General features: G+C 44.0%; 1 protein-coding gene and 1 long non-coding RNA gene across 4 annotated transcripts in view; one reads left to right on the top strand and one right to left on the bottom strand.

The window, feature by feature from the left end:
• LOC136179133 (uncharacterized) overlaps window positions 1-12,500 on the top strand; it is a 207,162-nt gene that overhangs the window by 24,275 nt on the left and 170,387 nt on the right. The window lies entirely within an intron of this gene.
• The window catches only part of LOC136179118 (ribonuclease inhibitor-like), a 75,568-nt gene that overhangs the window by 10,686 nt on the left and 52,382 nt on the right, over window positions 1-12,500 (bottom strand). Inside the window, exon 2 of one of the 3 annotated variants that reach the window (XM_065954481.1) lies at window positions 489-662. The exons of the other annotated variants lie outside the window; for them this stretch is intronic. Within the exon in view, the coding sequence (XP_065810553.1) occupies window positions 489-662 (174 nt within the window). The remainder of the gene's footprint in view (window positions 1-488; window positions 663-12,500) is intronic. 3 annotated transcript variants of the gene reach the window in all.

Here is a 12,500-nt window from a genome sequence, read left to right as displayed (position 1 = left end):
CCCTAACCCTAACCCAAAAAACAAAGACGATCGTCTGCAACGAAAAGTGAACTAAGTAAACATCTGTAATATTTATTCTAGTTATAGAGAAGACATTCAATCAAAGAGTCTTCAATTTCCTTTGACACTTTCAGAATCTCACAGTGTCACAAACATCTCAGACAAAACAAGTGTTTGACTTTATTTTTACATCTGATGGTTGAAATTGGAATGACCGTTTTTCTTTGTTTAATTATTCATAATTTATCTAAAAATCAGCTGTTCAGGTGGTAAAGAGTGAAATATACAACAAGTTATTTGTTTTATATATGTAGGTTTAAAATGTAAGGCTTTAAATTGCTACCACTCTGTGGATAAAACCACAGAAGAAGAAAATGGACTTCAGCATTAAGATCCTCAGTGTGGATCATTTGATTATCAGCCTGAAGTCTACAGTTTAGTTTCACATCATATGAATCTGAACAGAGAAATTAAACCTGTTGTCTTACCTCAGAGTCTCCAGTCTACAGTTTGGACTCAGCAGTCCAGAACAAAGCAGCTTCACTCCTGAATCCTGCAGCTTGTTGTAGCTCAGGTCCAGCTCTCTCAGATGGGAGGGGTTGGACTTCAGAGCTGAGGCCACGACTTCACAGTGAGTCTTTGACAGTCCACAGTTAGAAAACCTGTCATGACATTAATGGCACATAATATGTTATTTAAAGGAATGTCTTAATATTTTGACAAATTGTGTTCAATCACATCAGAGGTTCAGCTGATCTGAACTCACTTTAGTTAACAAACATTTCTATCACTTGTAAATGTGTGTGTGTGTGAATATGTCTTTGTGTGTGTGTTTGTGTGTGTGTGTGTGTGTCTCTGTGTGTGTGTGTGTGTGTGTGTGTGTGTGTCTGTGTGTGTGTGTGTCTGTGTGTGTGTCTCTGTGTGTGTGTGTGTGTGTGTGTGTGTGTCTGTGTGTGTGTGTGTCTGTGTGTGTGTCTCTGTGTGTGTGTGTGTGTGTGTGTGTGTGTGTGTGTGTCTGTGTGTGTGTGTGTGTGTGTGTGTGTGTGTGTGTGTGTGTGTGTGTGTGTGTGTGTGTGTGTGTGTCTCTGTGTGTGTGTGTGTGTGTGTGTGTGTGTGTGTGTGTGTGTGTGTGTGTGTGTGTGTGTAGTGTCAGACACACTCACACAGCTCTGTGGCGTGAACGTTTGTCTCTGTCGCTGATTGTCACTGCGTTGTTGTTAAGAAAACAATAAAACAACACAGAGCTTGAGGCCCAGCTGTCTCTGTCTGAACTCTACTCTGCTGTCATGAGTCTGCAGAATGGAAAAGCTCCAGGTATTGATGGCCTTCCTGTTGACTTTTATAAAGTGTTTTGGAGTGTGCTGGGAGAGGATCTCCTGGAGGTTTTAAGAGACAGTTTGGAGAGGGGTCGTCTGCCTCTGAGCTGCAGGAGAGCAGTCATCACTCTGCTGCCAAAGAAAGGCGACCTTCAGGATCTAAAGAACTGGAGACCAGTGTCATTACTTTGCACAGACTACAAAATCCTGTCTAAGATAAGGCGAGCGCCGTGGTGGAAAACGGAGTGGTCATAAATGGGGCTTTCGTTCCCGTGTCTTCTCTGTCTCTGCCTTCTAGGAAGGTCGTTTTGTCAAATTGTCCGCCGTTTATTAATGATGACTTTCTGCAAAGGGAGTTATCAAGACACGGGAAAATAGTCTCTCCTATTAAGAAGCTGCCTTCAGGCTGTAAAGCCCCACAGCTCAGTCACGTGGTCTCTCACAGACGTCAGGTCTATAAGATCTTAAATAAAAGAAATGTGGAGCTTAATCTTGTTTTCAACCTGAGAGTACAAGACTTTGATTATGTGATTTATGTCACTTCTGAAAACATGAAATGTCTTCACTGTAAAAGGGAGGGGCATCTGATCAGAGCATGTCCATACAAAGATGAAGCTGAGGGATCCAGTGCAGGTGGGAGACGGACAGGTGAGGAGACACAGAGTGGAGGAGGAGAGGAGACACAGAGTGATGGAGGTGAGGAGACAGAGTGGAGGAGGAGAGGAGACACAGAGTGGAGGAGGTGAGGAGACACAGAGTGGAGGAGGAGAGGAGACACAGAGTGGAGGAGGTGAGGAGACACAGAGTGGAGGAGGAGAGGAGACACAGAGTGGAGGAGGAGAGGAGACACAGAGTGGAGGAGGTAAGGAGCAGACAGTTACTAGGCGGAGTGAAAACCCACAAATTGAAGGCATCCTGCATGTGGTGTTAAAACCACTAACACAGACAGCCACACAGAGCCAGGTGCAGCAGCTGTTGAGAGCTGCATATGATGCAGCCATGTGGGAAGCAAGACACAGAGCGTTACAATCAAAACCTAACTATTCTTTCTTTACTCCCTTTGGATGTGTTTTTTTTGGGATATTCATCGGCTGCATCACTTTAGGCTTTCTGCCAGGCTTGGCTATTTTTATCCTGCACATGGTCAGTAACTGAAATAAAATGAGGGAACATTTCTGTGTCTAGCTTATAGATTTTGGCCGGTGTTAAAAGAGGTCATGGGAAACAAAAGATTCATATTTTTCTCTCCTCTGCCTTCCATAAAAGAAGCCACCAAACAAACTACAGCTGGGGGGTCTAGAGCTATGATGAGTAGGTGGGGGAAATGGCAAATGATGTATATAGATCCTGGAGTTGAATTTCAAATTGAGGGGCAGATTAAAAGGCGTGCAAAAGACGATGCAGGCTCAGAAAAAGCACAAGAACTGCCTGAAATTACCCTGTTTACTGATGGTAGTTTTCAAGGGGAAGATAAAGAAGCGGTTTGGGCATTTTTAATAAAGAATGACAATGGTGTTCTGATAGCAAAGAAATCAGGGACTTGTACAGGTACAGCACAGACAGCTGAAGTCACTGCTATTTTGGAGAGTCTTTTATATGCAACGAAAAGGAATATTACTAAGCTTAGATTAGTGACTGACAGTGATTATTGTTTAAATTAAATAAAAAATGCACATACCACTGTGCCACCTGACCAAGCCTCTCAGGTTGTCACAGAGGTACACACAGGGGTTAGGGCATGTAGGTTATGAGAAGATCTGTAGATTATCAGGGAAAACCTCATTAATGTTCCTAACCTCAGAACACACACAACACAAGTGAGATCATGGTGCCAGCAATGTGCTTTGGTCGATGGGTTTAAGAAAGCCACTCCAGACGAGCTAGAGAAATGGCTTCACCTTATCCCATCACCACTGATGCAGATGTTGACACTCATGATCTCTATCTTTACATTTCACAAGCCGTGTGACTGCTCAGCTCTTCCGAGGGTAAGATTTGGGTTTGTGTTTTATTTTTATTTTATTTTTATTTTTTTTTAATCTTTTAATTTTTTTTTTTTTTATTTGTTTTTTTTATTTTATTTAAAATTTTAAAAAAATGTTGGCCTTCACTTCAATTTAGGTCGTGGCTGACCCTCTTCTTCTCCGTGACTCCACAGGGTCGAGAGGGGGAGGGGGTTAGGATGCACGACCCTGAGGAGCCAAACCAAACGATAATTGACTTGCCTGAAATTGAACGAATTGAACAGAAAGTGGAAGAGGTCAGGAGAGGGAAGAAAGGATGTTATAGAGTTAAAAAATCATGCGTTCTCTGTTCATTTTACTTATTTACTGCTGCAGTCGTTTTGTATATGGCTTTAATGGCTTATGCACAGAAAGAAACGTATTCACTGAGAAGGTGGGATGTGTAGCTCAAAACATTAGAAACCAAACAAGCCTAGAAAATTCATGTGCTACGAGATGTTCAACCAATACCCTTTCTCTCCTTGCAGAAGCCAAACCGACTACTCAGAGAAAAACGAGACTAAATATAGACAGCTGCTGCTACAGGAAATGGAGCTGCGAGGCTTAAACGTGACTGAGTTCAGCACCCCTCAGTTTCTGATGGGAGGGGAACTCCCCAATGTAAGTGGGGATTCCACCTGTAGGGTTTTTGAATACATAAATTCCCAACTAGAATCACTATAAACGCGACAAATTGCAGCAAGTCATCCTATCTCTTTTTAATGTGTTCCATAGCTATAGGATAGCTGTCATTCTGACAGAATGCCTCTTGACAATATCTGTCAAGTTTTAAAACATGGAATAATTATGTCAGATGGCATCAACGGTGAAGAGATAAACATTTTAGTCTCAAGAAAAAGTTATTTAGTATATCAGGTGTACGAGGCAATCAGAATCAGAACCCAGCAGGGAATTTCTTATGATCTCACTCATCTTTTTAGATTGAATTACTTGAATTCCAGGCGCAGTCCTCGGGCCAAGCTGCCCGAGGGTCAGAGGAGGAGGTCAATGAGGGTACGGAGGGCTCCGGACAGATACAAGAGCACCGGTGGTCAGGGGGATACTTCAATGGCCTCGGCGACCCAGGGGATTCGGAAGCGAGCCTTCCAGGAGGAGGCTGACTCGACGGTGCCAGAAACGACTTACATTTTTTTTTCTTTTTTCTTCTACCTTTCATTCTTTTTGTTTTGATTGACCGGATTTGATAAGTGTTTTTTGGTATTTATGTTTTCTGGTCTGATTTTTGATTTGTTTATGATTTTTTGATTTATAAGTTTAGTGTGTTTTATGTGTTTTTACGGAAATACAAATTCAAGAATATGCAAGAGAGGGTGTTGAAAGATCAGAAAGAGTTATGCAATTGTTGAATTTGTTTTTCTTTTCTCCTTTTATTATCATTTAATTCTTTCATCATTTAATACATAGGTCATAAAGTCATAACCTTTTTCTGCTTTCAACATTTCCTGTTAAACTTAAACACACTCGTAGTGCCTACACTCCTGTGAGGTCAAGATAAGTGTGCCATACATTGAAGCAAGACCACATCGGAGCTCGTAGGCGTATAGCGTTTCTGAGTATCTGCTCGGTTCACGGTCTTCGAGCTGAAACCACATATGAACTTGGTATTACCGATATCCTGAACTTGGCATGACCTGTGGATGTATCACGTTTCTGCAAACGTGCATTGTTGAGGTGTTACAGGATCTTGAAAAAAGAGAGACTTTTTGTCTATAAAAACGCTGTAGAAAATCTGATCGAGGTTCTTTTTTGCTTTGCTAAACGAATCCACGTCACTCTGACTTTTGAAATCCCATTTTGGGACTTAGTCTCTGAGCCAAGATCTTTTAAAACCTCAAGTGTCTACACTCACAGGTTTAGACTTTGGTCTTTGAGTTTTGTTTTCCTTTTCCATTTTTTATATTTTTCTTTTCTTTTGCATTTGGAATATCATTTGAAATGTTTTTATAAATTTTCGGAAACTTTTTGAAATCATTTTCTGACTGAAATCATTTACACCACAAAGACTGGAAGTTCCCCTTAAAGACCCTGTGTACCTCGGAAGGTAAGTAGTGAGCAGTCACACCACGGCACACTTGTCTTACTGATTTATATCACACACTTCATACACACCTAACATCCTAGTGAGGGGAGTTCACAGTTATTCCCTCTCTGGGGGGTAATCTAGAGTCCTATACCAGGGGTTATCCTTGAATCTAATTATTCTAGAAATGAATGTTAGGCAGATAATCCTGGAGCTGTGATTTTAACTTGTTCATCTGTCCTCCAAACGGTGTTAGAGGAGTAATTTTACATAGCTCCTTCCACTAGGAAAGAGTAGACTAGCAGGTTGGTAGGGAGTGAGCTCTCATTTAGTTCAATAATTAGTTAACTAATGTGTGGTGAGCTTCCATTAGCTATAGTAAAGTTATTCACCCCTTTTTGCATGTTCAGGACATGCTACAGGAGCAGACAGGTGAGGAGACACAGAGTGGAGGAGATGAGGAGACACAGAGTGGAGGGGGTGAGGAGACACAGAGTGGAGGGGGTGAGGGGACACAGAGTGGAGGAGGTGAGGAGACACAGAGTGGAGGAGGTGAGGGGACACAGAGTGGAGGAGACACAGAGTGGAGGAGGTGAGGAGACACAGAGTAGTGGGGGTGAGGAGATGCAGAGTGGAGGAGGTGAGGAGACACAGAGTAGTGGGGGTGAGGAGACGCAGAGTGGAGGAGGTGAGGAGACACAGAGTGGGGGGTTTAAGGAGCAGACAGGTGAGGAGACACAGAGTGGAGGAGGTGAGGAGACACAGAGTGGAGGAGGTGAGGGGACACAGAGTGGAGGGGGGTTTAAGGAGCAGACAGGTGAGGGGACACAGAGTGGAGGAGGTGAGGGGACACAGAGTGGAGGAGGTGAGGGGACACAGAGTGGAGGAGGTGAGGAGACACAGAGTGGAGGGGGTGAGGGGACACAGAGTGGAGGAGGGTTTAAGGAGCAGACAGGTGAGCAGATGGAGGTGGGGAATGGGTCTAGTGTTGATACTGAGCAACAGGCAGCAGGTAAAGGGAGGGTCTGTACTGAACCTGCTGAGGAGGAGATGGAGGAAGAAGAGTCTTCTCTTAGTACTCCTCGCTCCAAAAGAAAATCAAAGACTTGTGAAAATGTTTCACTAGAAGAAAAGAAAAGAACAACAAAGAAAGCAAAAGGAAAAACAGAAAACAAACCAAAAGAATCTGATCCAGGATCAGAGGTCAGTGCTGATGAGGACTCTCCCCATCTCACTGACAGTGAAACGTCTGAGTGCAGATACTCTCAGAGACAGAAAAACAAAAGAGACTACAGTGTAGAAAAAATTAAACTGTTTCTACACAAAAACAAAAATATGTGGGGTGTAAAAATAGAAAATGATTTAGCTGATAAAAGGCTTTTTTTTGAGTCGGCACAAGACTCTTTTCTGATCAGGAAACTTATCGACTAAGAAAGTACGTGTCCAAACTGAGACTGTGTAACAATGTTGGTGATGACGGGGATGATGATGATGATGATGATGATGATGAAAACAAAGAATTGTAGGTTATCTTTTAGGAGGGAGGAAAAGCTCCCGGAATCGATGGACTCCCTGCTGAGTTTTTTAAAACGTTTTGGGATGTGCTGGGAGAAGATCTTCTTGCTGTTTGAAATGAAAGCCTGGCTGAAGAGTCATTGCCCCTCAGCTGCAGGAGGGCAGTAATCACACTCCTTCCAAAGAAAGGTGATCTCCAAGAGATAAAGAACTGGCGTCCTGTTTCCCTGCTATGCTGTGACTACAAAATGTTCTCCAAAGCTCTGGCCAACAGACTGAAGGACGTAATGGACCAGATCATACACCTGGACCAAAGCTACTGTGTGCCTGGCAGGTCTGTTCATGACAATGTGTCTTTAATTCCTGATGTTTTGGACGTCTCTAGTTCATTGGACATAGACCTTGGTCTCATTTCATTAGATCAAGAAAAAGCTTTTGACCGGGTTGAGCACCTCTACCTCTGGAAAGTTCTGGAGAGTTTTGGTCTCAGCCCTGGTTTCATTGCTATGATCAAGGTTTTGTACCAGGACATTGAGAGTGTACTGAAAATCAATGGAGGACTAAGTGCACCTTTTAAAATGAAGAGAGGAATAAGACAAGGTTGTGCTCTTTCAGGGATGTTATATTCCATCTCTATTGAACCCATGTTGTGTAAAATACGGTCTTCCATTGAAGGGTTAATTTTACCTCACTGTTCAAAGCATTTTATTGTGTCAGCCTATGCAGATGATGTTATTGTCATGATAAAAAATCAAAAAGAAGTGTTTTTAATAGAAAACATTGTGAAAAGATTTTGGTATAGTATCATCTGCAAAAGTGAACTGGGGGAAGAGTGAAGGGTTAGCAGTTGGTTTTAAAACACATTCGCTGCCCAACCTACCAGCAGGACTAACATGGGGAAGAAATGGTTTTAAGTATCTTGGTGTGTTTTTAGGGGATGAGCTCACTGTACAGAAGAACTGGGAGGAGGTGGTGGAGAAAGTGAAGGGGAGGCTGGAGAAGTGGAGGTGGCTGCTGCCACAAATGTCGTACAGAGGAAGAGTGCTCATCATAAACAACTTGGTCTCCTGTGGACTCTGGCACTCTGGCATCTATAGAGCCCCCTGCTGGACTCCTTAAAGAACTGCAATCAGTGATGTTGGATTTTTTCTGGGACAAGCTGCATTGGGTTCCACAGGCCGAGCTGTTTTTACCTAAAGAAGAAGGAGGGCAGGGTCTGGTCCACCTGGCCAGCAGAGTAGCTGCCTTCAGAATGCAGTTTCTACAGAAGTTCCTCACTGGCCCAGCTGATGTGGTCTGGAGACCAGTGGCCAGCAGCATTTTTAAAAAGTGAACAGACTAGGACTGGACTCCTCACTGTTTTTAATGAATACTGACTGTTTTAATCTGTGCAACCTGTCTGCTTTTTATCAGAGGCTTTTTAAAACCTGGAAACTGTTTTTATGGAAAAGACTAGAGCCCACACTGTCCCTACACTGGCTGCTGGAGGAGCCTCTGATCTATGGGGCCCGGCTGGATGTTCAGGACACATCTTTAATGGGCCTCAGACATGCTCTCATCTCCACTGACAACACCACACTGAGACAGATCGTGGACGTAGCTGGACCTGAACTGAACAATACAGCAGCAGTGACCTCTGCTCTTGGTCTCCGGTCTGCACGTTTGCGTCTCAGACTGACGGGGGAAGAGAAGGAGATGCTGCAGGATTACTGTAGCAGGAAGGAAGAACCCATTGACAGTGATCCTTTTCCTGAAATAGGCCTCACAATGAAATCTTGTGTTTCAAGTGAAAGACATTCAAAAGAGACTGATGATAAATGTTTGAACCTTTATAACGTTAGAGGTAAGGAATTGTTTTGTGTGTGTGTTAAAGTTTTAAATGAGAATGTATTGATAAACAGAGTGGACACCAAGTGGAGACAACGGTTGAAAGTGTCTGACCACATCAAGCCAGTGTGGAGAGTTTTTTATAAAAGCCCTCTGAACAAGAGATCTGGTGATCTACAATGGAGGATTTTAAATGGAGCAATAGCCGTAAACTCTTTTGTGTCTCGTTTTAATCCTTCTGTGTCTAATCAATGTTTTTTTTGTGGGTCTGTGGAAACTGTTTTTCACTGTTTTTCAGAGTGTGTCAGACTCAGCGATCTGTTTGGGGTTTTAAAGAAGGTTTTTATGGGTTTTAATGTGACTTGGTCAAAAACAGTTTTTATCTTTGGAGCAGGGTACAAAAAAATTAACGCGGTTAAATGGAGACTTTTAAACTTTTTATCCGGACAAGCAAAACTGGCAATCTATCTCAGCAGGAAGAAAGAGTTGGAGAACAGGCAGGGAAAGGACGTGACTGACCTCTTCCTTTCCCTTGTAAGAGCCAGAGTCTGGGTGGATTTTAATTTCTTTACAGCAATGACCAATATTAATGATTTTATTGAAACACGGTGCTATGGAGGGAGAATCTGTTCTGTCAAAGACAAAAAACTCATCTTCAACTTTGTTTTTAGCATCTAAAGAGTCTATTGAGTGATATTAAGTGTTTGGTTTTCTTTTGTCCGTCTAAAAGTATGTTGTTAATTGTTGTTACTTATTGTAAATAAAGTTCTTTTGTAAAATCAAATCTCTCTCTCTCTCTCTCTCTCTCTCTCTCTCCTCTCCTCTCTCTCCTGTTTCCGTTTCCGTTTCCGGTTTCCGGTTTCCGGTGAGTGTGAGTGTGAGTGTGAGTGACGGTGGTGGTGTTGCGAGTGGCGCGGAGATTGAATTGTTTGCTATCCTTTCTACTGTTTTCAAAGTGCACGATCAGGTCAGTTTGTTTTCATATTTGTATTGAGTGTTGTTGGCTGTGTAAGACAGATCGTTGGAGGGGTTGGAGGGAGGAATGGCGTCTGCTGAGACGCCACCTCCGACTCTCCGACAGGGAGTTCGGATAGTCCCTCCGAACGGTACTGTCACCGTGGAGGAGGTTCTGTTAGCTGCAGGTGAACAGGTAGGCCATGATAAACTCTTGTATGCATCCCGAATGAATAAGGCTGTGGTTGTTTTTCTGAAGAGTGAGCCTCTTGTGTATCAGCTGATTGAGAGTGGTGTGTTCATTAGGGATTTGTTTGTGCAGGTTTCCCCGTTGTCGGTTCCCTCTACGCGGATCACCGTATCCGGTGTTCCGCCGTTTATTTCTAACAACTTGTTAGAGAACGAACTCCGCAGGTTTGGGAAGTTTGCGAGTGGGTTCAAAACTGTGAGTCTAGGATGTAAAGATCCCAAACTGAAACATGTTCAATCTTTGCGGCGTCAGGTGTTCATGTTTTTGGATTCGCCCACACAGACTCTGGAGGTTTCCTTTAGAGTGAAACACGGTGACGCTTCTTATATGGTGTATGCGAGCTCGGGACAACTGAAGTGTTTTGAGTGTGGTGATGTGGGACACAAACGTTTTGCGTGTCCGCACAGACAGCAGGAGGCGGCTAGTGCTGCCGCTGACGCGGGCAGCTCTGTTAGTGTGGCGCATGTGGCGGGGGCCGCGTCCGCGTCCGCGCTTGGGGCGGAGGCCGCGTCCGCGTCCGCGCTTGGGGCGGAGGCCGCGTCCGCGCCCGTGCCTGGGGCGGAGGCCGCGTCCGCGTCCGCGTCCGTGCCTGGGACGGGGGCCGCGTTCGTGCCCGTCCCTGGGGCGGGGGCCGCGTCCGCGTCCGCGCCTGGGGCGGAGGCCGCGTCCGCGTCCGTGCCTGCGGCAGAGGCCGCGTCCGCGCCTGCGCCTTGTGCTGAGGCCGTGGCTGAGGTAGAGGTGGCTTCGACCAGCTCTCAGGCTACAGAAAAATCACAGACTGTAGATAATGATAAAATTGAAGATTCCACAAGTTCTGCAGTTGTAGATGTTTCATTGAAGGAAGGTAAGACAGTGTGTTGTAGCCAGGCATCATGTGAAGGAGAGGACATGGATGAAGATTATGAGTCAGACAATGCATCCATTGCTGATTTGCCAAATAGTGGCTCTGGTCTTTATTCTTTAGAGTCAATCAATCAATTTATGGATGAAACGTACAACAAATCAGTAAAAATCAGTGACTACTTTAGTGATACTGAAAAGTTCATAAAGTCAGTCAGCATACTGAAAAGACAGGTTGGGTTTGACCTCCTGGACGCGAAAAAACGGTTCCGTCTTAAAAAGCACATCACCGCACTGAGGAAAGTTGGACGTAAGAGTGTGAAGAAGACAAAGAAATGATCATGCATCACAAGGTGTTATTCTTCTTCTACTGCTCCCTGTTTGTGTCTACTTATCTGTTCTTTCTCTCTGATCTTTCTATGAGGAGTCTTAAGATAGGATCTCTTAACATTAATGGTGGGAGGGACAGACAGAAAAGGGGCCTTATCTCTGAGATCTCAACTCAGAAAAACATTGATATCTTGTTTTTACAAGAGACTCATACCACACCATCAGATGAGACAGATTGGGGTTTATGGTGGGAGGGCTCTAACTACCTTAGCCATGGCACCAACCTTAGTGCAGGAGTAGCCATTTTGTTTAGAGCATCTGCAAATGTAAAGATCGTCTCTTGTGCTGAAATTGTAAAGGGAAGGCTTTTAATTGTAAGAGCAGAAATAGAGGACACTGTTTTCTGCTTCACTAATATTTATGCTCCAAATAATGGAGCTGAAAGGGTAGCTTTCTATACCCGCCTCCAAAAGGAGTTACTGATCTATAATCAGGATCAGATCATTCTTGGTGGTGATTTTAACTGCACACTTGATTTCACCGTGGATAGAATAGGAGAGGAGCCACATCCACATTCATCCCAGACTTTAAAAACTGTCATCTCTCACCTGGATTTGTTGGACACATTTAGAGTGAAACATCCACAATCCAGACAGTATACATGGGTCAGGGTTAACAGTAACAGGGTGTGTGCAGCTAGACTGGACAGGGTTTACATCTCCAGAACTCTCAACCCCAGATTAATTCATTGTAATATTCTGCCTGTCGGCTTCACTGATCACCATTTTGTTAGTGTGGAGCTGATTATTTCACCAGGTGAAAGGGCTAAGTCCTTCTGGCATTTTAATAACAAGCTTCTACTGGACAATGTTTTCTGTAAAAACTTTGGGTGTTTTTGGGATCAGTGGCAATTAAGAAAAGTTGAGTTTGATTCTTTGAAGCTTTGGTGGGAGGTTGGTAAAGCTCAGATTCGTGTTTTTTGTCAGCAGTACACGTCACACTCTTCTGCTAGATTAAAAACAGTCATTAAAAATCTTGAGGACAACATTAAGAACCTTGAGGAGGGGTTAAATGGGAGTGTGGATCCCACCACTGGTACCCTGCTGAAGGAGAAACGTATGGAGTTGAGCTCTTTCCTGCAGGAGAGGGTGAAGGGAGCTCTTGTGCGGAGTCGTTTCCTTCAACTCAAAGACATGGATGCCCCAACGTCTTTCTTTTTCAATCTTGAGAGATCTGTGGCTCAAAAAAAGCTGCTGACTTGTCTGAAACTGCCAGGAGGTCAAATAACAGCTGATCCAAAGGAAATGAGCAGTCACGCCATGCAGTTCTATGAGGATCTGTTTGGAGCAGAGAGTTGCAGCCAGGAGTGTCGCAGGGAGCTCCTGGAGGGTCTCCCTCAGCTCAGTGTGGAGGAGAGGTCTCTT

Source organism: Labrus bergylta, chromosome 4 (genome assembly GCF_963930695.1).
Source record: "Labrus bergylta chromosome 4, fLabBer1.1, whole genome shotgun sequence".
Classification (NCBI taxonomy): domain Eukaryota; kingdom Metazoa; phylum Chordata; class Actinopteri; order Labriformes; family Labridae; genus Labrus; species Labrus bergylta.
This window is presented reverse-complemented; position numbering and strand designations above follow the sequence as displayed.